This window comes from Cynoglossus semilaevis, chromosome 3 (genome assembly GCF_000523025.1).
Source record: "Cynoglossus semilaevis isolate Cse_v1.0 chromosome 3, Cse_v1.0, whole genome shotgun sequence".
NCBI classification, from domain to species: domain Eukaryota; kingdom Metazoa; phylum Chordata; class Actinopteri; order Pleuronectiformes; family Cynoglossidae; genus Cynoglossus; species Cynoglossus semilaevis.
Window position 1 is genome coordinate 8,686,021 of NC_024309.1, and position 23,331 is coordinate 8,709,351.

General features: G+C 38.9%; 2 protein-coding genes across 4 annotated transcripts in view; both read right to left on the reverse strand.

The window, feature by feature from the left end:
- sulf1 (sulfatase 1) overlaps window positions 1-9,730 on the reverse strand; it is a 71,984-nt gene extending 62,254 nt beyond the window's left edge. For all 3 annotated transcript variants that reach the window (XM_025054648.1, XM_008307768.3, XM_017031766.2), the window contains exons 1-2: window positions 9,648-9,730; window positions 9,503-9,568 (exon numbers count right to left, since the gene is read on the reverse strand). The gene's annotated coding sequence lies outside the window, so the exon portion shown is untranslated. The remainder of the gene's footprint in view (window positions 1-9,502; window positions 9,569-9,647) is intronic.
- A 3,851-nt stretch (window positions 9,731-13,581) lies between these two features.
- c3h8orf34 (chromosome 3 C8orf34 homolog) overlaps window positions 13,582-23,331 on the reverse strand; it is a 61,030-nt gene continuing 51,280 nt past the window's right edge. The window contains exons 12-15 of the mRNA XM_008307769.3: window positions 20,124-20,614; window positions 18,536-18,629; window positions 15,953-15,991; window positions 13,582-14,055 (exon numbers count right to left, since the gene is read on the reverse strand). Of these exons, the coding sequence (XP_008305991.1) occupies window positions 14,048-14,055; window positions 15,953-15,991; window positions 18,536-18,629; window positions 20,124-20,614 (632 nt within the window). The 3' untranslated portion in view covers window positions 13,582-14,047. The remainder of the gene's footprint in view (window positions 14,056-15,952; window positions 15,992-18,535; window positions 18,630-20,123; window positions 20,615-23,331) is intronic.

A 23,331-nucleotide genomic window follows, 5' to 3' on the forward strand; every position in this document is an offset into this window, starting at 1 on the left:
AATTACTTTCATATAAGTTAGGCTAAAAGGCTACTTAATGATTTACTTAAAGAAGTGCCTGTATTGTACTGTCCTGGAATCCTGACCTCCTGACCTCTCACCTTTACACTGATCTTGCTACACCTGTCACTTCAACACAGCTGCACTGTGGAATTCCCTCCTCTCACCTCCTGACATCAGATATACATTAGACCCTGTCAATCAACGCTCACCCTGGGTGACCAATGAGAACACACTGCAGCCATGTTTGTCAACATCAAAAATGCTTAAAATAATTAACATTACCATAGATTAAAAAAATGTTTTTTATGATTAAAAATTAATTTACCAACAAACCAACTAAAATATGAAAGAAAACTACAGACTAATAATAATGTCTCCACTTAGTGAGAACACAAGCTCCACTGGCAATGGTTTCTTTTAAATTAATGAAATGTACAAAATGAATGTAAATATATCACCATCATGTGCTGAAAAAGCAGACAAGTGATGGAAAATATATTTCAAAATATTTCCTATTATAGCATAATGGGAGTGCTTCAGATATACAGTACTGCCCTACGTATTAAGTAGAGATGTGTTTCTTGGATGCTGCTCTTGCAGATGCATTTTGTTTCACTTTGAAAGGAGGCTGCTGTTCTGTGAATCCCCTTATGGTTCTCCAGAGGACAGCAAAAGTACTGAGCGTGGAAAGAAACAAACCCAGATGATTTCAAAGCTTTGAAGCTGAGCCCACCCAATACTGGACTTTCCTTGACAATATTGATTCAATAGAATGGAAAAGTACAGATATATTCAGTTTTAGTCTTTATCCCGTACAGTTTATTATAGAAAATATGAGCATGCAGTCCATCTGTATTTGACCTGGTCACTTTGGCTATTTAATTAACTGTTTTCATTCACCCTTGACTAGTCAATGGACTACGAGGAGAATAACCATGTCATGTTTTAATATATCCATGTTTGGAGGCTATTGTTGATTAATGATGGGTCAAGAAATAATGTAAACTGACTGCCCTCTACTGCCCTCAGTAACCTTGTCAGTTATACCTACCAATACAAATATTGGTAGGTCTTGCTAGTCAAATACCTCTCGAAACATTCTTTCTATTTTTATTTTGTCAGTAATGTTTCTTTTTTCAATCCTTCTAAAAAAAAGTGACAAATAGAGTGAGCAGCCTCACATAGTTATGCTGCTGAGAGGCATCTACTTAGCAATACTAGGGAGTGTGTGGTTTTTGAAAAACATGAAAAACTCTGCACTTCAGTGTTATATTCCTGGGTTCAGAAAAACTAAAAGTCAAGCAACATAGCAACCATTGAACCAGGAACAGATTAGACAGATTTTAATCCGATTTGAACCTCCATCCCCTACAAACTCAAACGGATATTTAAATCTCAAACACTGAAAATAAAGGCATACTGACAATACTGACAATACATTAGTTATAATCTTACACTGCTAAGATGTCAAATAATTATTTGTCGTCTAGCAACAGTCATTATGCTTTTGTAAATTATTGCTTATTTGTATGAGTAGAAATGCTTGCTGTCAACACAACACACACATTTGTATCAACAAAGAGGTTTTCTGGACCAATGGAAAAAAGAAAGGTGCTGACCTCATGGACCATTGACTTCACTGATGCCATCTCCAGAAACCCCCACCAAAGATACATTTTTCCTCCACCCCCAATTGAGACCGAGCAGGGTAAAAGATCTATGTCTGCCCCCCTTCAATAGGGTGGCTGTCAATTCCAGCAGAGCTTTCCGTGTCTCTCCAAACACAGAGGGGCCAGGTCAGAAGAAAAGTCCAGAGAGAAATCCCATCTGTGTCCTCATCCATTCTGCTGCACTGGACATGAGCAAACAACTCGCCTTCACCACCCCGGCAACCCTTTTCACTTCCCACTGGCAAACAATTTGAGACCAAACACACACAGAGAATCAGAGTTCTTGACACAGGACGCGAAACCATCTCATGAATCCTGAGAGAGATGAAGGTTTTAGTACTTGCATACATAGAGTGACTTCCTTGTCTTTGTGATGCTGGTGGCAGAAGCCAATAGAGAGCATGGAGATACTTTAAGGACATTACCCAAAAGTTTTAGACCCTAGCAGTTTTAAAAACACAATTTAAATCACAGGCCTTCATGCATAACACTAAGAGGATTTATTTAAAGTTTGCATATGGTAATCACTGTTCAGTTCAAAGGTATGGTTTCTTTTTGTATTTTTTGTACAGAAAAACATGCATGTGCAAGTAAGTGTAGTGTAAAACTATCATCTTTGTGCATTCAATGATCCTTTTGTAGCTTAATATGTTTTGTAAGAAAGCAAAGGGAGCTTTGAAAGTGCTGCCAAGCCATTGTTTAGTCAGACTTCAACCTCATTATCATGAAAACCAAAATATACCACGTTTGATGAATCTGACCAGGTTAAAAAAATGGTGGAACAGGTGCAGAATCTGTTAGTGACCATTAAACCCCACTACTGCTGTGAACACAGAGGTTGCCTCCCCTGCTTGGTTCAAAGCATAATTCCTCTTTCAATTACATGTCACACAGACACAGAGCAATGCGATGGGAAAGTTCACCTCTCAATTGGTGAGTTTGCTTGGACAGATTGGACAAATATTTCCTTTGTGTGGTCATCTCCCTGCCTCTGTTCCACCCTGACATCCAGAGAAGAGGGAGTGGATACTGCAAACCGGACTAGGTGGCTGGTCTGCGCAAGACACATGACTGTCCCACCAGATGCTCCTCTGTTTACATCTAACCTGCAGACCTAGGTATTAATTACTTTTATGAGCAAAAGTGAGGCTAGTAGCACAGGATTTGTAACATTGACATTTTAAACTCTATACTATAATTTTTGACTCCCTAAAGAGCAGCATAACATGGTATACTATAGGACTAGTGATGAAAGAAAAAGTAATAATATAATTTGTAACTAAGTTTCAAACCGTTTAAACAGAAACCATGGCATGGCATTTGTTCAGCTTAACACACATTTTCAGAATGGCTTTTAAAAAAATGAAAAAGATCTGAATAAGAAACCAAGCACTTTCTAAATTTCCATCCAAGAAAAACACAAAACACAGTAGGACAACTTTAGATGTCATGCGAACCATATGGGGCTATCAAAAGAGTCAAATACTGTGTAACAGTACACCAACTGACAAGGACAAACAGCAGCTTTGACCACATGTCCCTGTAAATCAAACACCACGACTGCTCTTCTGTGTCAGCATCTGACATCCAGCATCAAAGTGCAGGTGATGCCATTAAGATCATTTCATAGTTCTACTTCATGGCATGTCCAGTAAAGCAGACTAAGGTAATAAACCTGTCCCACCAACGTGAAAGTGCTTCTCAAGCAATAACTAAAAATAAAACAACTCTCAGGTTTGTGTCAACTAATGTAGCTAATTACTGTTGAAATCAGTTTTAGAATTTAATATTCAACACAGTTCTAGGGTAACAATGTAACAATGGCTCTATAAATATCACATTCAAAATGTATGCATCAGCTTTAAATACACCTGTGCATAGCTAGAATTTCAAAGTAAAAATTGTGAAACCAGTTTTACTTTACACACAACTCACATATCTTTAACCATGTCTTCTTTAACAATGTCAAACGTTGATTTCTGATTTTACAATAAAAACTTTTATGTCAATGTGGGAACCTCACATAATCGACCGCAAACTCAGCGGCAGGCATCAAGCAGTTTGTGGTTACAATGTCTTGACTCATTTCAAATTGTTTATGTGCCTTCAGAATCTGAATCTATCAGAATTGTCAAAATCCATTACTACAAAAGAACATGGTCATGGAAGCACCACAGACATCCTCACCAATTCCACTGTAAACATCTGGAAATGTAGTTCAAAGTGTATTACTACAGCTGACCAGCCGGGTTTGGCTCTTAGTTTTTAACATCTAAAGCTCCTGTCACGAAATATTCATTTCAGTCATTAAACAGGATTTCAGGTGTGTGGTGAGACTTATTAAAAAATAAGTATTTTTAATTTTTGTTTCTAAACAACCATCCAGGAATCCTGTCTGACCCCTTTAGCCTCATCATCTGTGCCCTCTTGTGGAGAGTTGGCACAATTCAAGCACCAAAACTATCTTCAAACCTTGCACTTTTCCATTTAATAATTTAAAATAAATGACTAACAATAAACACTGATCATTGCCATCCAAACACAGTTTCCATTTGTTTTTTTCTCATAACCATTGGAACAACCTAAGCTCATCATAGCCTGATGGAAACATTTCAGACAAAACAGGATCACCCACAAACCTCTCCTTGTTTGGCCTCAACTTTAAAAGACACAATCTTCAGTGGGCTAAATTCAAAAATTCAAGTCCAACTATGAGGTAACTTGTCAATGGCATCATTGGAGGAGCACTAAAATGTGCTCAGTTATCAATGATTCCTTTTCATATGTTCTCCTGGCCTTTCAAGTCAGTCTCAGTGTGACATAAATATCAAAATAATTTTTAAAAAAAGGGGATTTCAGAGACAGACTTCCGCTGTCTGACACGATGTAACAGACAAAGGCTGATTCATTCAGACCATGTAACAGAAACCATTAGGGAAAAGGGAGACAAAACACAGCAGTCATTGCACAGAAGTCAGAGGCTATAATCTTGAAACTATTTTTCTAATCATTAAAAAAGGTCTACAGCTTATATTTAGTTTCAGCGTTGAATAATTAGATAAAAGTCTCTGTTAGGCTGTTAATAAAAAGGTAAGATGTCTCAGTGGGTGGCTTTTTGAGGAATTAGAATTACACACTCTATAAATCAATGTAATGTAATATAGAATATCACAATGATCCCATTATGCATAGTTGCCTCCAAGAAGTGCATGTAGCATTTCTTCCCATACTTAGTAAACCTATTTAGCTTCATGTTCACTTTTGAGTTGGCACCAATAAGATAGCGTGGGAATGCACTCTTACCAGACATATTGTACAGATCAGGCTGAGGAAGGGGAGGTGTCACATTTTGACTATACTGTGGCATTTCTTTTTCATCCACAGCTCCGGATGTTTGTGGTTCCTTCTTGATAGGAGACCAAAAACACTGTGGCTGCATTTTCCTCAAAGCTGCCGTTTGAGGCAGCCTACCTGCTGTGCAGGCCTGTGAAACAACATTTTCTTTTGAGGCAACTCTATTCCCATGGCTAAAGTGACCAAAGTGAGGTTTCCGAGGCACTAAATTTGGATAAACATTACATTTACAGCCTCTGATGAAAATGGTCTTAAATAAAATGAGAGCCTATACTGGCAATATGGTGGATACAGAGCGAGAAAAAAATATATCTGTGACAGCTGGTGTAGACATCCAGCCGTTCTTTGCTCAAACTCATAAAAAGTGAAACCCAGAAAATGGAAAGGATTTCTTGCAGCCAAAGTGAAAACACTAATGACTCAGAGGGAATTCCACCCTTACTCTGTTGTTAAAAAAAAAAAAAAGTTCATGGAACTTATCTTCTGAGTGGGGCTGATTCTCTGAACATCTTCTGCAAATCATTACAAACACCGTCACATCAACACATGTAACTTGCTAATGTTCCGGTCCGTTCATTATGTTTTGGTTCAAACAGTCTGAAGTGAATGCATTGTGAGTCCTAAATAATTCCACTTAGCAATGCATTGCTAGGAAACTGACACCAGAGCCTTGGCAAGGTTCATCTTTGATGAGGGAAAACGGCGTCATCTCTGTGATTGGAAAGGAAGAGAAGCAAACACTTCAATGTTGCTCACATAGCAACATTTTTTTCCACAGACGTTTTCCCTGCTCTGACAGACAGACCTGTTGCCCTTTACCATCATCAAATCAAACCCTAATGATAATTCTCACGACAAGTATTTGCAAAAAGCCGGCCAGGAAAAGGCTAAGCATTCATTACAATCAGTGAGAGAAAGAGCAAAGAAAGGCAAAAGCAGGTGTAAAGCAGCTGAGACACATCAATTGTCTGGCCTTAGTACAGACGTATTCTGGGTTCCTATGGTCAGAGACATACTTAAGGCTATTTAACTTTAAAACGGTATGATTTAGTCATACTCCACCCTTTTTCCTGCACACCATCCATAGAGGAAAGAACATGGAGCCTACTGCCAACTCAAATATTTCAATATTGTTTCTGCCGCTTAACCAGCTCCAATGTTAGAAGGTCAAGAGCGGTGACTACCTGGAAGTTGCAATTATATTAAATTACTTTTTGTTGGCTTTGCTGTAGAGAAGAGTACAGTGAATCTGAATTATATTTTTGTGAAATAGCCAATCATCAAGATTTATTAATAAGAATGAAAAAGTTTGCTTTTAATAAAAAGGCTTAGAACTCGTAAAGAAATTGTTATCCAATAGTTTCTATGCAGAACCTGGTGTTCCAAAGACCACCTATAGTCATACAACATGACTCCAGGATTCCCGCTATGAGCAGGAGACTACAAAGCAGGCTGTTGCTGCATAATTTTTAGCACAGTAATATAGTTGTAGTCAGTATGTTTGCATGAATACATATTTATCTAGATGCTGCTATTCACACACAACACAGGTGACAGAAATATACGGAGAAAAGCAGATGCCGTGGGTCTAACCTGACTACCAATGACTCATTTCTTCACATGACAACTAAACTCTGTAGCTTCTGGTACACTATTCACTGCCACCATAAGACTGAGCTAAAAGTGTGTGAACGAAGGCTCGGTCACTTGAGAACCACTGCCCTAGGTATTGACCTAAAACATGGGTTTTCGATTTCCACTTCTCCCATTTGCATATGAATCTGGATGCATGGAAGGTAAACCATTGGTTGCTGAATAACCTAAAACTTTTGGGGAAAGAAATTTCTCAGAAGTTCTATTTATTTATTTACCATTGACCTTAGTATCAAATGGGTCTATTAGGCAGGTGTTATATCGGATGTCCCTCATATCAGGAAACACAGCAACAAATACAATTCTTATGTAACAAACAGTAGTCAATAAATGTGAGCGTGTCATCTAGTTATCTAGATATAGCAGTTTTTTCCCTCCATTCGGCCAACATATCTTCTTATCTTTATTTTGTTTTGAGAGCAAGGGAATCAAGACAATGGTAAAAAGACATTGACTTTGCACAAGTGTAGATTCAATTAGCATGTGGTGGTAGGAATCTTGTTTTGTTTTTGTCTATCTGTTTGCTTATTGATTATCCTACACCTAATTAAAATTGGGCAAAGACGAGTAAACTATCAGAGGCAATCTCAAGCTTTAATGTGAAACCTAATATTTGCTGTGGTGGCAGGAAATTGCAACACGGGGTAGAGAGAAGCATTATTCCTAAAAGGTGAGTGAAAGAAATAAGGTTGTGCAGAAAGATGTCACCCAACCTTCCTTCAGCAGCCTCTGGCAGTTAGCTATGATAAATGGACAAATGCAAAAAAAAAAATAAACAAAACCTCTTCAGGCGGCCAATTAGAATAAAGCGCCACAAGAACAGGCAATAAATCACAACTTGAGTAAAAAGCCATGTGTGGACGCAATAAATCCCCAGCAACTTTATATGTAAATGAAAAAGAAAGAATGGATCTAGAGGGACTGATGGTGCATTTGGAGCACAGGAGAGCAAAACCCTCAGCTATGATGGTGAAACATTACACAAATATAACTACAGCCGTGGAGGTGTTCCACATTACCCCAAGGGCACCTCACTGAAGGCAGCAGAGAAACACTTTTCATAATAGCTGAACAAATGATCAGGTTAACAATGCTTTTGTGTCCCTAACACAATATTTAGTTTCACCTAACGGCAGGCGTGGATAAAAAAAAACATCCCCTGCAAACAAGCACAAATCATTCCAGTAAACCACAGACCACCAGACCAAGAGTAGGTCCTTGAATTTTAAAGAATATTGGTTTCGATACAAGCACACATAGTCCCTGGACCAGTGCAGAGTCAACATGAGTCATATGACCTAGGTCTTTGCCTCACCCACCACAATTCCTGAGGGTACGTAACACACACACACACACAGAGCTCTAGATTTTGAAAAGATCCCCAAGAAAGCATGAAAACCATAAATTAGTGTCAGAGTCTAACTACTGTTCTCACACAACAAGGTCTCACAATTGAACCGAGGCAAACGTGAAGGGTGTTCTCAAGGCTCCAGGGTCTTCAATGACTTCAGCTTGCTGAGATCTGACAGCCTTAAAATCAGCCAGTGATCACAACAGGACTTCTGTTGATACGTAATCTTGTTGGACTGTCTGAAAAAATTCTTTGGAACAACCTTAAATACACAACAGGATCAGTACAGCATCTGTGAGTCCCAGGAACCATCTTTTCTTTCTGACACTAGTCTGACACTAACAGAAAAAAGAATGGTTGACCTTACAGTACGTAAAGTTAAGAACAAAACATTATATAACTAAGCACATTTAATTACGTATTTTCCAAATTTGTTTCTACACAGAATGCACATATTTAACTTTTTTCCATTCCCACCAGCCATGTAGAAGGTTCTTGGCATGATTTTCACCTAGTCACTGAATGCATCAGGAAGGTCATCCCTTGTAAGAATTATGCACAATAACTGTGTGGACTACTGCTGCGGCAAAGAATGCATATTGTTTTTAAAAGAAAATAAAAATCTTTACATATATGTACAAACATGTCTCACACACCAGAAATAGAAAATCTGGCCAGAAGAAATATTAAGTAAGTTTGTGGAAAAAGTGAAGAGTGAATAGTAAAAGATTTGACAAATACAATCAGCTGCTCAGATGCTTAGAAGACTTGGCTGAAACCTGTTATTAAACAACTGTCGACTGGTATTTTACACAACTGACTATTAGGACGAGGGAGGCAAATAACTCTGACCTCAACAGAAGGCCAGCGAAGCACTAGTGAAATATGGTTGAAAAGTCAGGAAAAGCATTCAGTTGGAGACAACAAAACACGTGTTTAATATGGACAGTTTGTCCTTCAGCACTTTACAAGTGTTGCCAAACCCAACCGCCTCAACTGTCCACCAACAATGATGAATTTCTGCTGGTTTATAGTGTTGGTTGGAGAGTATTTTTATTACGCTGCCTGAGGTTTGAACAATAAATGGGTTTAAGATGTATTCCTAAGACTGAGGACATAATCCTTAAATGCTATAAAAACCGAAAACACACACACACAAAGGCAATTGTAATCTCACATTTCACTGGATTTGCATATTTTCAGTGTTGCATGTGTTTTCGTGGGACATAATTAAAAATAAGGCCTAGACTGTAGGCCGCTGATCCAGGCTAGGGATTTGTGTTGTGATTACGTGTTGCCGATAGAGGAAGATTATTTTGTACAACAACCTCACCATACCAAGCAAACTATATTAAGAACACATTTAACTAAAAAAAGAATTAATAATAATGCGGAGAGTAAGGTAAACCTAACGTTTTATTTACGTGTTTATTTTGTGCAGGTAGATAAAGTAAGTAAATAGTAGACTCACCAATGTTTTCAGATGAATCTCCAAAGTGAACAAAGTGGCAGAAGTGTCTCTCGTCTGCTTGTTTAACTGCACCGAAGAAATGTTTATTTATTGTGAGTTTATTAATTGTAATTTAATCTTTTCGTTAACGTAGGTAACGTTTTACCTGAAGGGTTAAGAAACAAGTTCGCCTCCTCGCTTCCGTAAACCATGACGTCTGCTGATGCGTTTGTTTTCCTCAGGAATCGGAAGTTTTCGACAAATGTTTGTAAACATCCATTCCTTTAGATTTATAGAGTTTCGCAAGAGGAAACAAAATGAACTTACACAAGTGATGATTAGCAAAGTACAAAATGTATATAAACCAATAAATATAATAAAGTGCTAAACTCCAAGTTAGCCCATGAAAATGAATTAAACAATTTAAAATGTAATGTCATCAAAAAGTTTGAAGTAACTCAAATAAAAGTAAAAAAAAAAAAATTTAACAGAAAATATAATCTAATACAAACATCAGTCAGCCTGCATACACTTAGTGTTTAACACAACATCAGAGTTGCAGCACTTTTGAAGCTTTATTGTTTTTCATTATGCTGCTGCATGAAGACAAAGACACAAATATTTACAGCCCTGTTTGTTTTCCATTTTATGGTGAATGGAGACAAAGACGCACGGATATAATGTGTGACATTCTTCGGACACATGTTGTAAAGACAACCATGCTACAGTATAGAGACATGAAAGACAGCTTTTCTTCTTTTTCTGGGGCATCGTTCAATCTGCTTTACCAAAAGTTTTAAAGCTTTGTTAGACTGCTAGACTCTTTGCTTGATGCTTTATTTTTAGCTATATCAGAACTACAGAACTTTCTCTTTTCAGGAAATGTACAAAAAGTATGCCTTGGAAAAAACCTTGGAACTCCCAACTCCCTATCTTTTTTTCATCAGTGGCTTGCTCCTGGACTTTTACATTTATTTCCCAAACTAATTTTCAGGGATTCAGACTTGAAACTATGCGGGTACTGCAGACCAGTTCTGAAAATTTTTGTTAATTACAATTTATTTTTTAAGCCAATTTTACAACTAAACCATGGTTATATGAATCTGTTCATGATTTTAACAACTATCAAATCCCAGTCAAGTGCTAATTAACTTGTTATGTTGGACCTAAAAACGTTAATGATCAATAAAATTATGAGATAAGCTCAGTACACAACACACTCTGGTAACGCTACACCTAATGTTTTACTTGTACAGAGCTACTGACTATTGGCTGCAAACATGGACACATCTGTGCTGTCAACACACTTTCTACAGCCGTTTATTACTTTAATATTTTGTCAAACAAAGTGATCGACGGCACTTGAGCGAGCAGAACGTCTATATTTAGCCTTCAAATAACAACAACCCACAGCAACTGTAGGACTTTCATGTTGATGACAGCCGTGAAGATGTCAACAGTTACAGAGCAGTGGGGCCTGATTTCATTAGCTCTGTGAGAACAGCAGTTAATTTCACTTCAATGAACACAAACGCAAAACTAAATCCAGATTGTTCGTTATGCCTTAAATTACAGACACTGTTCAGGAAGAAGAGCCACACAAACTTCCTGGGGCTGAGGATTCTTTACATAAAGAGCTTCTTTTTAATTATACACAAGACTCGTTCAGGAAGTGGATACTTTAAGGCTCTTACAATGGTCTGAACATGACAGCAGATTGTGTTATTCAGATAAAGTCTTCAAGTAAAAAAGTAAATTTGAGGAATATTTAATAAATTATTTTTTTCTAATCCTTTTGCAAACTAAGAAAGGTCAAGTTCTTCATGACCTCACAATTGACTTTAAGGTGGAATTTTTGAAAAAGAAAAATGAAATAAATTCAAATTTTATATTTTAGTTCCTTTACCTTTATAAAGACTTAGTCTAAAATTAAAATTAAAAGAAATGAAAACATAAATTTGACTCTGATGTACCAGATTCTCAGAAAGAACATTTGTCCACAAAACCATTTGATTTAACTGTATTATTTTCTATACTATCTCAACCGAACAGTTCATGCAGTGATTGATAGTGACTGACTGACTGACTGACTGACTGACTGACTGTATAGGCCTTCAAAGCATACCTGCATTTCAGCTTAGATTTATTTGAGTGCCGTACATCAGTATGAATCCCAGTCTGTTCACTTGTAAAGTAAGACCCGGGTCAGTCTACTGACCACCGATGGTGGTCCAGATCTCCCAGTAAGTACAGAGATGTCTGCCACTGTTCATGGGTGGCCTGGACAGTCGTTTGAATGGGCTTGGTATATGAAGGCTGCACAGAGAAGCATGCTTTGAAATGATGTAGAGGTTTCATACTTGGGAGACGTGAAGTATTAATGATATGAAACACAAGCCTTTCAGTTACTCACAACAAAGAAAGTGTGACTGATACATAGTGGTTTAAATCATATGATATACTGTATATACACAGTGTGGTCATCAAAGAATAATAATACATGACTAGCTTTGGTTCCAGGCTGCCAATCACAGCACTTTGACAGCTTTGTGCAGCCTGAGACTTCTTAGTATGTTATAAGGTTTATAAAGTATTTTGTCTATGCCTAATCCTGCTAAGCTTAGATATACAGTGTATTTCACTGAGGTACTTTTTAGTCATACTTTCCCCCCACATTTCTACTTTTTAAAATTTAATTTCTGGCTATTATTTAGCTAACAACAACCATATTACTAATTCTTTGACCATAAAACTTTGGGATTCCTAGGATTCCACTAGCATGATCTGACTTTAAATATACTTCATGAGGAAAGATTCAACGTATTGCCCCAAACTGGATATCTTGAATTCAGGGCCACAACCAATTTCACAAAAGCATTTGTTAAATTATTTAACATGTAGTTCAATTCTATCAAATCATCTTCAACATGACAGTTCATTTGTTTTGTTGCCAACATTTTATTTCCACTCTTGTGATATGCTGAGAGACTTCCAAAAAGCAAGTGAGGAAAGAGCATCAGGGTGCTGTCTTTGTGTCACATCTGCAGCTGTAACTGAAGACGTCATATGACAAACTGCTTCGCCTGACTTCGGAACTCCTCCTGTCTTGAGATTATGCTGACACAACATGGGGAGAACTGGAGCAGACATGTGAACTCAAAGACAAATATTGATAGTATAAACCCAGTTAGCATGCTGCTGCTGATTTGCAGGACGTGTACAGATGGGAACCATAACCTCAGCTCCCCTTTAACAAAGTAACTGAGGAAAATAAGAAATGACAGGAAAAATACTGTTTATACAGTGATATGAAGAGTATATCAAGGCATCAATGTGATTGGATTACGCCATGCCCTTAAATTTTTCCAGAGATCTCTGGAAACCACATCCCTTTCCATCGTGCCATAAATGTGCTGAAATACAAGGGCATTAATTCAAATGCCATGTTTTACACAGGGTGGGGTGATTAGTCGTCTCACACATCCTCTTTACAGGAATCTCCCTCAAAGACTTGAGATTCGAGTCGTTTCGGTGACCACATCCCAAGAGACAGACTCTGGAGTTGGCATGGCTGCATGTACCGCACCACAAAACACAGTACAGCTGGGATAGAGGGATCAGCCTGTTTCAGGGTGGAGAGTGTGTGCATGGCGTGTGTCTATGGTGCTGACGTTGCACACGTAACACTTAGACAACCACAGTTTGACCAGAACATGCCCGGGCAAACACACAGGAGCAGTGCAGTCAGGGTGAGCACAGACCTCTTCGTCTCTGATACTGCCCCAGTTTGACTCCTTCACTGTACAGTAAAAGTTAATGGTCGACATGACTTACCTGACTGTACCTGAGGTAACTGGGTGCTAGCTTGAAAATGGGAAAAAATAGGGAATATTAGTACAATTAGGATAAAAGAAAGGAAACAACAGAAAACAATATTAAAGCTGGTTATTACAGTACAACCAATGAAATGTTGATTTTTTTTGTTTCATTATTATATATTTGTCACATGAGTATAATTTACAGTATCATTACTCAGTCAAATACCTCCTCTTTACTGACACGTGTTGTTATGAACAGAACAGAAGCAAATTGGGGTCGTGTGCATCGAACCATTTTTATTAAGTTAACAGCATTCCTTGTATACCTTTCATGTCTTGGAAATAACTTGGAAAACGTTACATGTCTTTAACAGTGCATATCGGCACAAGTATTCCCAGCGGGAGTGTGCTGTTTTCACGTTGTGAATATGCTCTTGAGAAAGATTTTTTTCTAGACCTCACATCAAAGTTCCTCTGCATGCCATAGAGCAAACAAAAATAACTGTTGCATTTCATTCTCAAAAATTAATATTTTCACATTCTACCATTCAATCAAAGTAAAACAACTATGAAATATCTGTGAAAAAAAGTATACAATCTCTTTTTGTTTGTTTGTTTGTTTGTTTTTTTGTTTTGTTTTTCATTCCTGTGCAGTAGAAAAATAATTGTTTGGAAACACATATTCAAAATGTCCAGTGGTTTGCATATTTTTTGTTTCAATCAGTGTCCCTGGTCTTCGTCTCCGTCACTATAGGCCTGTGAAGGGAGAAAGACAAAACATCAGTCTCCTAGAAACGAAAATGAGACATATTCGACCACAAATAAGAATAATAACTGAGGCAATTGCTAAGAAACAGCCATTTAATATTTGAACATGTCATAGTCAAACATGAGGTGGAAAAAGAGGCCTGGTGCTGCCCATTGGAGCCTCCAATGGCCATATTTCATAATAAGTTCTGTGAGAGCTGTGATTGGCTCAGAGCTGGGAGTCTGAGCTCTCTCTCTGATAGCCAGGCAGCAGCAGCAGCAGCAGCAGCAGCAGCAGCAGCAGCAGCAGCAGCAGCAGCAGCAGCAGCAGCAGCAGCAGCAGCAGCAGCAGCAGCAGCAGCAGCAGCAGCTCTGCTCTCAGATCTGTCTCCAGACTGGCACAGCGACACTAGAAGCTGTGGGCACCTCCGGAGCCACAAGAAGGAGAACCGCAGACAACCTCAAACCAGACAGACTTTCTCCTTCTCCCAAATGTTGACGCTGAGATTTGACGCTGTCTGCTGCGTGTAAACTCAGGGCCCGAGTGACTAAATGGAACTGGGCAAGCAGCGTTGATGTCTCCACACATGGGCAGCCTCCACCAATCACACATCAGAACCACTGTGCCCTCCATTTAGCCTGTGACGTTAATTGAATGGACCATAAATGAAGGTGGAGGCTTTCACGGTAAGTCACCAATGGGTTGTTATTGAGGTTAAGTGTTTGTGGCTCCAAAAATCAGGTCACTGACAGACACCGTGGCTCAACCAGAATTAGGCAGTAGCCTATAAAAACCAAAACACTTTTGGGACGTACCAGTGCTGCTGATGCCATGGTAACCTTAAAGGTATAGTAGTGGAGAATTTTGGTTTGTACAATACAATACATATAAATCATTCTCTCATTTGTGGAGGGGGTGCTAAATATGGAATATGCACATTGTTTTAAAAAGACCAAGGAAATACACTTAGTTAATGAAGGCATGGGTTACCCAGCATTGGACAAGGAGATTTGGGGGAGTAGATGCAAATGATGCAGCCCCTGTCTTACTACATTAGCACTGAGTTGTGGCCCACTCAAACTACTAAGACATATTAGTAGTACTGTTTGAAGGTTTCCATGGTTTATTCTCACAAAAATCCTTAAAAATACTACAGAACTGACAAGCTCTAAAATGTTTAAAAACAAACAATCTACCCCATATTTTACACTTGACTTTGTTGGTCCTTGTGAATATTAGTAAATGTATATGGTAGGGCACATAAATGGTATGATATAAAAACAAGAGGAGAGGAAATACGCTGCCAGGTGGAACACCAGATAGACATGCCTAAAGGCTTAGCTTCCTGGGGGCGAGATCGTAAAAAATAAGAAGTGTGAATTTTATTTATTGCTTTTGAATCATTGCTGAAAAAAAAAACATGCTCTCTTTCTTCAGTCAGCACAACACTGGAGCTCAACATTCTGTGTTGCCTCACATCTCAGTCCCTCTTTACAAACATTTCTCCTGAACTCTCATCTCCATCGTCTCCAGCCGTATCCATCTGCGTTCTTTAGCTCTCCAAAATTCCTAAAAAAAGCTGACTTTGTCTTATTGGGCGAAGGTAAGAGCCAATTTTCCATGCTCAGTGACTGACAGCATGCACCAACCGGATGTAGAGGTTGTGTTACTCTGAGCTGCACACAAACTGAAAGGATTTCTGCACTTTCTATGTTTGGCAAGACATACACAAGAGCTAAAACCGCAGGAATAGTATAATGGAAAATTTGAGTGGTTTTGAAACCATCACTTTTTCATCTGCGGTCAAAACAAAGCAAATGGCCCATGCTCAAGTTAGACAGTAAATTATAAAGTGAATTGGTTTGGATTTATGACTAAGATGCATGGGAATGGTCGCATTCTTACCTGAAAACACAGATCTTTTACTGGCATCCCGTGACCCACCTGTAAAGACAAGAAAAGTTTGTGACACAGAGAGTGTTGACATTGGTGTAATAAGGCACTGGAGTTACTGACAACTGGATACAAGGGCTGTAATAAGAATAGTTTAGGAGCACCAGAAACACTTGTTTTTTTTAATTATTTTGTCCTAACGTTGATGGGTTTTTTGTCACAAAATAAGGAAGCTGTCACATCACAGCCTAGAGTTACTATAATCCTCCAGTTCCTAGGAAAAAAGCACAGGAGATGAAGTTGTGTTTTCTTTTTCACATTCCAGTGTTATTCCTCACTCACAGGAAGTAGTACTGTATGAGGAAAAGACACCCCAGGTTGTCTGATTACTGAGCTGAAGTCATGGCGTTCTTTAATGTTTAAACATATAGTTAAACACTTTAATTCTAAAGTGGTGTAGCTCCAGCCATGAAGGACAGAAATTGAAAAGTTACAAAAACCTCGCAGACTCCTTTCATCTCCACTGTGGTATGTGTGGTTGTCCCTTTGTGGAAGTTTATAGAATAACAGGAAATACCTATGGATTTTCTCCCCCATTATTTAGCTTCCACCACATTTGGCTGAGGCTTAGACACATCTGCTGAGATAGTGGGAGGAAGGTGTCACTGCACTAATGAAGTCAGTCCATGTGCATGGAAATATACACAAAATTCAAAGGCATGAGATAAAGCAATGGGAACTTTGTTTGTTGCCCCATTCCTACAGATGTACTTTTTATAATCTCATTGGTACAAATTGAATGTTCAGTTGCCAATGTGCAATTCAACCTCTAATTCACAAGTCAAAGAGTTACCCCTCACAGAACTAATGGATTAAGGGGCAAAGAAAATGGCCTAAAAACAATTTTAATGTCTTAAAGATGTTATTACAATCACCCACATGTTAAACACACTTTTTAAAATTGCACACACACACACACACACAAATACGTACAAAGCATATTTCAGCAAACAGTCCTGAGGGCCCTGTCTAATGCCAGAGCACACTTTGTCACGTTGTGTGGCTGTTGGAACTCTTTCTCTGTCAGTCTCTCTCTAACTGCCTGCATCTGAGGCACCTATTAGGACATTTTTATCCATTTATTAAACACAATACACTTTTGGAAAAACAATGAGGGAGGCCGGTGATGTTTTTCCATGTGACCGCCATTTGCATGCTTTATCTTTGCTTGACTGGAATTCTCCTTTCCCAACATCAGTCTTTTGGATTCCAAACATATGAAGCGCGGATGATGACGATGATCGCTTGCTTACTAAGAAAACAGGGCTTAGCTAATTACGGAACTTTCCGGAATTCATCAAGTAAATAAATACTGGAGTAGGGATTACTAAACAAACACCAGAGTTGGCAACATCACAGGAGTTTCCGGGACACTAATGTGGCAGCTTTGAACCCATAGTTATGGGAAAAGATTTCCTTTTATATTTTCTTTTATATTTTAATCAAATCATCCAGTTCTCTCAATACAACCTGTTAAGATTTTTAATCCAGCCTGACCAACATTGGAACAATATTTTCCAAATTTCCAAAACAAATAAAATACAATGCAATCCAAAGGATTCAAAAACTTCATGTCATGCTGGTCCAAATATGGTAACAATATCTAGACACTTTAATTGAGAGTGCTATGTGTTGAAGGCAACCAAGCTTGTCCCATGACCACTTCTTTAAATATTAGAAATAACCCCTTAAATCATCCAGAATAGGAGAATTCTCACCATCCTTATTTGATTCTGTTCAGGAAATAAATGTCTTATTTTCACAAGTTAGTTTTATTTAACGCAGCCATAGATTAAATGTTCACAAATGTCTCCGTCAATGTCGATGAGCCATATGTTAACAGTGTTTATGGGACATGCATTTAAAGGTTAACTGGTGGACGTCAGTGACTTGAGAAGTACTTCAGAGTTTCTTTCTGGCAAGGCTTCTGACTATCAGACCATACTTCCATATATGTTCATTTGATTTATGCAGCAGAACATTCAAGGAGGTCTGATCTTATTCTGTCACTTTCAAAGCTGGCGTATTTTGCAGCCCTGCATTCAAGCCAGACCGCGGCCATGACTGGATTTATGACTTTCGAGCAGGGACCGTTCATGTCTATTGACTGGATCTTGATAGATATACAGCGTATCTCTTGTGTGGTGCCAGGAAGGGAAGCCTTACATGACTACTTTTCATTCCAACGATACCCCTGAGGATTTCACCCAACTGTATCTGCTTTTTATGTGTCAGTCCATGAGCTCCATCACAGCATTTTACAAGGGATACTTGCACACGAATCCTCCCTTTTTAATAGATGTGTTGGCTCTGTAGCGCTTTAATATCCACTGTGACTAAATGACATTAGACTTATGGGATGTGAATCACAACTTATGGAGAAAAGAAAATCAGGTAGTTAAAGTACAAAAATATGACCTTTATTTCATTGGAATTAGTAAGAGCCAATAAGTAAAGGATAAACAATGAATGTCATGTTTTGAACGGTTAATGTGGAAAGAAGGAAGAAAGTTCTGCTGCAGGTTGGTCACTCACTTTTATCCTGTTCCGGCTCCATGATGTCGCTGTCTGTGTCACTGGGAATGTGCCAGGGCTGTCGGACGGCCTGCAACTGCTGGTAAAACTCATCCTGACAAATAAAAAAGAAAAAAAAAGATTACCCCGTGTAATTGCTTAATGGTCTGAAGAAAACAAAGAAAAGTAACGCTACAAAAATACATCTTGTTCAGTTTGTCTAGTTTGTGTACGCACTCGTTTTTTCAATTATATCATCTTTTTTATACGAGAAAGGGAATGATTAACTTCAAAGTTTAAACTGCCCAGATGTCCCTACGAAAACAACTTTATGTCTTCCCATTTTGGGCGCTGAAACAATTGCAGTGTGAAGTGGTTAAACAAAAGATGAAAAAGAAAAAAAGATCTATTTTTGCATTCTTTTTTAATCTGCACTTTATATGCCACCAATGTACAGTTATTTCAGTTGGTGACCAAAGCTGTAATCATACTATAGTTGAGTACGGGTGGCCTCAGTCCTCAGTGCTTTCAGTGTCAAAAATCACCAGTGTGAGGGCACAGAGGGCCTTCGAATTTAAAAAAGCGCTACTGCTAAGTAGATCATGAAAGGAAAAGAAATCCCATTGAAAGTCCCCTGTTTGATGCCAGACTCATTTTTCCATAATGAAACGACATCCTACTGTAGAGACCTCCACGACTCTGCACCAAACCCCACACTAAGACTGGCCAGGGTTTGCACGTGTGCAGAATCATGTGTGTGCTGGTGTTCACTTTCCCACTTTAAAAAAAAGCCACTTTTACTTGGGCATGAAGCCTGTTCAATATTTAGCAAAGCAGTTCTCTCAAAACCTTTAGAGTGTTTTTCAAGTCACATGACTCAGTTTGTGGCAGTCTTACATTTGATTTACAGGCTGTGGTTGAACTTGACAGGTTTTATTCCGAGATAAATCTTAGAAGCTACAAAATACTCTCAATGTTATATGTAGAATTTTATGTCAGACCATGGCTTGTGGAGAATACCTTGTCAATTTGATTGTGGAAATGAACTGGTTTGATCTCTTGCTAACAGTTATGTGGAATCCATACCACTTATGTCATCCTCTTCAATGTGAGATCAGAGCCAGAAGGGAAATAAAATTGGAAAGCATGGCGAGAGAACTTTACATTTTCAGGCCAAAAGTAAACACAAGTCGAAGTAACGTCATTACATCAACTAAAATGTAAAGAGTGGAAAAAAAATGTGATCAGAATTATATAAAATAATCCATTTAGTTATGGGTATGGGGTCACTGTAGCAATGCTGCCCTCCACCTGCATTTTCATTTTCTGTTTTAAAAGAACAGGAAATTTACAGTTTGGACAAAAGCTAAGTGCTTCAATGATTTTTTTTCATGTTGAGGGCAATTTATATTCTAAAATGTTCAATGTATTACATTTCTTATTAAACAACAACAAAAAGCATTAGCATTAGCACATTCAACCTTGATTCACAGCCCTACACTGTACTCACTATAGGGGATGCACTTTGTTTACAAAAACTTGCCGACAAGTCTTAAACAACAACTGTACTGAGTACAAATGAGAATATTTGACAGTAGCGGGGTCTTACCTCAGACAGATAGGCCCGAAGGCTGGCACCAAGGCTGTCGGTAGTGCTTAGACCTGGAGGGGTGAGCAGCGGCCGGGGAAGTGTGGGTTGACATGTGGGCGTCACAGGGCGGCTTCGTGACCTCCTGAAGGTCACCTCTTTGTGAGATCCAGTGTTAAAGGTGGAGCGTGTCAGTAAACTATTCGGGGTCATGGGCCTGCTGGGTGTTCGGGGGGTTTGAGTCCTGCTCCCAGGGTTGCTGGGAGACTGAGTCCGTCCCATGACCAAGGAAGTGGGCTTTTGGCTGAGCAGTGGGAGGCCCACTCCACAGGGCTTGCCTGAGAGGCTGGCAGCTGGAGACTGGGGCCTGGACACCAGGCTGGGCAGAGGAAGGTTGTCGGGCAGTGTTTTGTGGCGCTGAGGGGTGTGAAGGAGAGTACTGTGCAGGTTGTTTGAGCTCCACTTGGTCATCTTTCCTACTTCTGCTAGCTTGGCCAGGTCTTTCTCTACCTCTGTAAGAAAATAGAACGTAAGCAGTCAGATGTGACCCCGGTGGAAAATAACTTATGTCCTTAAAATGTTTTCAAATGACTGCTTGAGCTAGTTATATACATATAGAATCAGTTTCTATTCTTGCAGAAAAAAATTATAGAATACAACTGTCTGTAACTTTGGCCCTTTATTAGGGACATAGACAGGACAGTGTCTGATTGTGTGACATGGTGTTGTTTTCTATCTTAAATCCTGTTTATAAATGTTTGAAGCAACTTCTGACATAAAGCATGCAGTGTAATATTTCCCAGATCACTCTGGCAAATGAACTAAGATGTTCCATGACATAAGTCAGGCTTATTTTTGTTAGATATTCAGAAGCAGTGGAGGTTAGTGTGTGTCCTCAAAGACTGATGAGTCACAAACATTACTGAGCATTAAAGTGGGCGAGACTGCTTGGTTTAATCTTTCTTCTGGGCAATGATGAAAATATTTATAGACCCTGTAAATTGTGGTAAATGCAACTTCCTCTGAGAGAAAACGTTCCAAGTTGGTATACAGTGAACGCTGCCTGGTAATATTTTTGTTCCCTGTTCCTGACAAAAACACATTTGTTTGCCTCACTGGTAGTCTCAAAAACATTTCTGTTTGTGAAAGAAACCAAGCTGCCAACTTCTGTGATCAACATCTTGGTCATTCTTTCCATGTTCTGCATTTGTTGCAGGTCTTGGCAATCACAGTTCAACACACCGTTCTGGGAATTATCCTTCCAGTGGGATGATTTAAGCTATGACTCATTAGGAGCTTGCACTTGTGAAAGACCTTTATACGTGTGATGGTAAATAAACAACAGAAAGGATACATGACAAAGCTGGGCTGTTTCTGAGCAGCTGGTAATTACCTGCTGGACAAACTAACAGAGCTCTTAAAATAAGGCAGCCTGTGGTGATAGTGGGTTGAAATCTGAACCTGTTTCGATCATCAACTCATCAGCGATCCTACACATTTCACTTTCTGGGATAAGTTGGTTGCTGTTTCTTGTCTTCATCAGCCTTCACTATAATTAGGGTGACCTTTACAGGGAGATGCATCGCAGAGCACCATCTGCGTACGTACTGACCGGCCCATGTGTTCAACGAAAAACTGCATGTGTTCTGCTTTGTACTGTCTCTGCGTTGCTTTAACCCATGTGTACTCTACACATGCTACTCCTCCAAATCATTGCAGAGGGAAACTGAAGGTAGAGGTCATGCCTTGGCCTAATGTGGTCTGACTGTAAGTCTGGTAGCAAATGAACTCTCTATGGTGAACAAGGCAAATCATTACATCAGCTGCTGGAAATGGCAGGACTGCAGTTTGTACCACTTTGACAGATGGCAATAAGCTACTACAGAGGCTCTTTTCACATTGATACTCTGTAGAAACGATCATAAGTGTAAGACCTGCTGAAGGAGCAAGTCCTTCAGTGCTTTTCCAAGTTTAAATCCTTAACTACACAAACACACACACACACATTCTATCCGCCACCACCGGTGTTATTATTACACTATAAACAGGACATGATCATTAGTAAGCTCTTCCCATGAAGAAGTTTTAAATTTAGCTTATTTACCAGCAGAGTATAAACTTTACTTGTTTGTGTTGTAAAAACCATTTAACACCAACATAAACTACGACTCCTCTTGTGATTTTATTGTAATCTGGTCACTTTCCTTCACTTCCTGGCATTAAATAATTGGTCGCTGGCAAAAAGCTTCATTTTAAAATTCTCAGAAACTTCATAAATACTCTCACAAACATACATCCAATAAGGTACACTGACAAACCATATGGTAGAATGCTCTCACAAGTCTTGATTTAGTCTTTGAGAAACAAGAACAGGGAAAGAACAGGAGAAAAAAAGGAAGAAAATGTGACCGAGAAAGAGAGACAAGGAGAAATGGAAACAGATCTAATCTATTAAAGTCTTTGATCAAGCAGCAGTTGCATATGGTAAGAGACGACATACAAGGACGTTGCACGCTACACAACCGTTCCTAACAGTAACTTTACCGCTTCCTTTCCTCTTTAAATAAACAAACTTGTGCCAAATCTTGTGTCTTCATTTCATCATCCAGATTTGATTTGGCCTAATAAAAACAATAACGCTAATATAAAGCTCTAAAATATATATTAAAGACTTTGATCACTTAGCCATGTTAAGCTACACTTGATTTAGTATTGGCACTTTAAAAGTACTAATATGCACATATTTCATAAAAGCCACCTTTCAAACATTTACCCTAGGCATATTTTAAATGCAGGATAATTAAATCCATTGTGTCACAAAAGTGAGACGAGGGGCAAAATCGACTTAATGATGTAGAGTGAGAAGTAAAGGCTCTGGCTTCAAACACTGAAGGAATGAGCGGCTAATAAAGGTTTGAAAGAGCTGCATTAGCTTGTTAAACAGCTTTAGTGAGACGCCTGGTGGGAGCAGTCGGACCGAATATCAACTAACTCAGTGTGAAACACTCCGTGCCGTTTAAGGAGCACTGGGGGTGAAAGTTACTTTGTTATTAAAGAAAATGGTTTTGTGTGAGAGACTCCATAATCAAGTCAGTACATAAACAGGCGTAGTTAAGTGAAGCTACGGCTACTGCTTGACTGGGCTGTTTAATTGGACTGCTGTCTCTGTTTACAAGCACTAGAACTGATTACTTACACATCCAAATCCAGAGAGGTTTTACGGTGATGT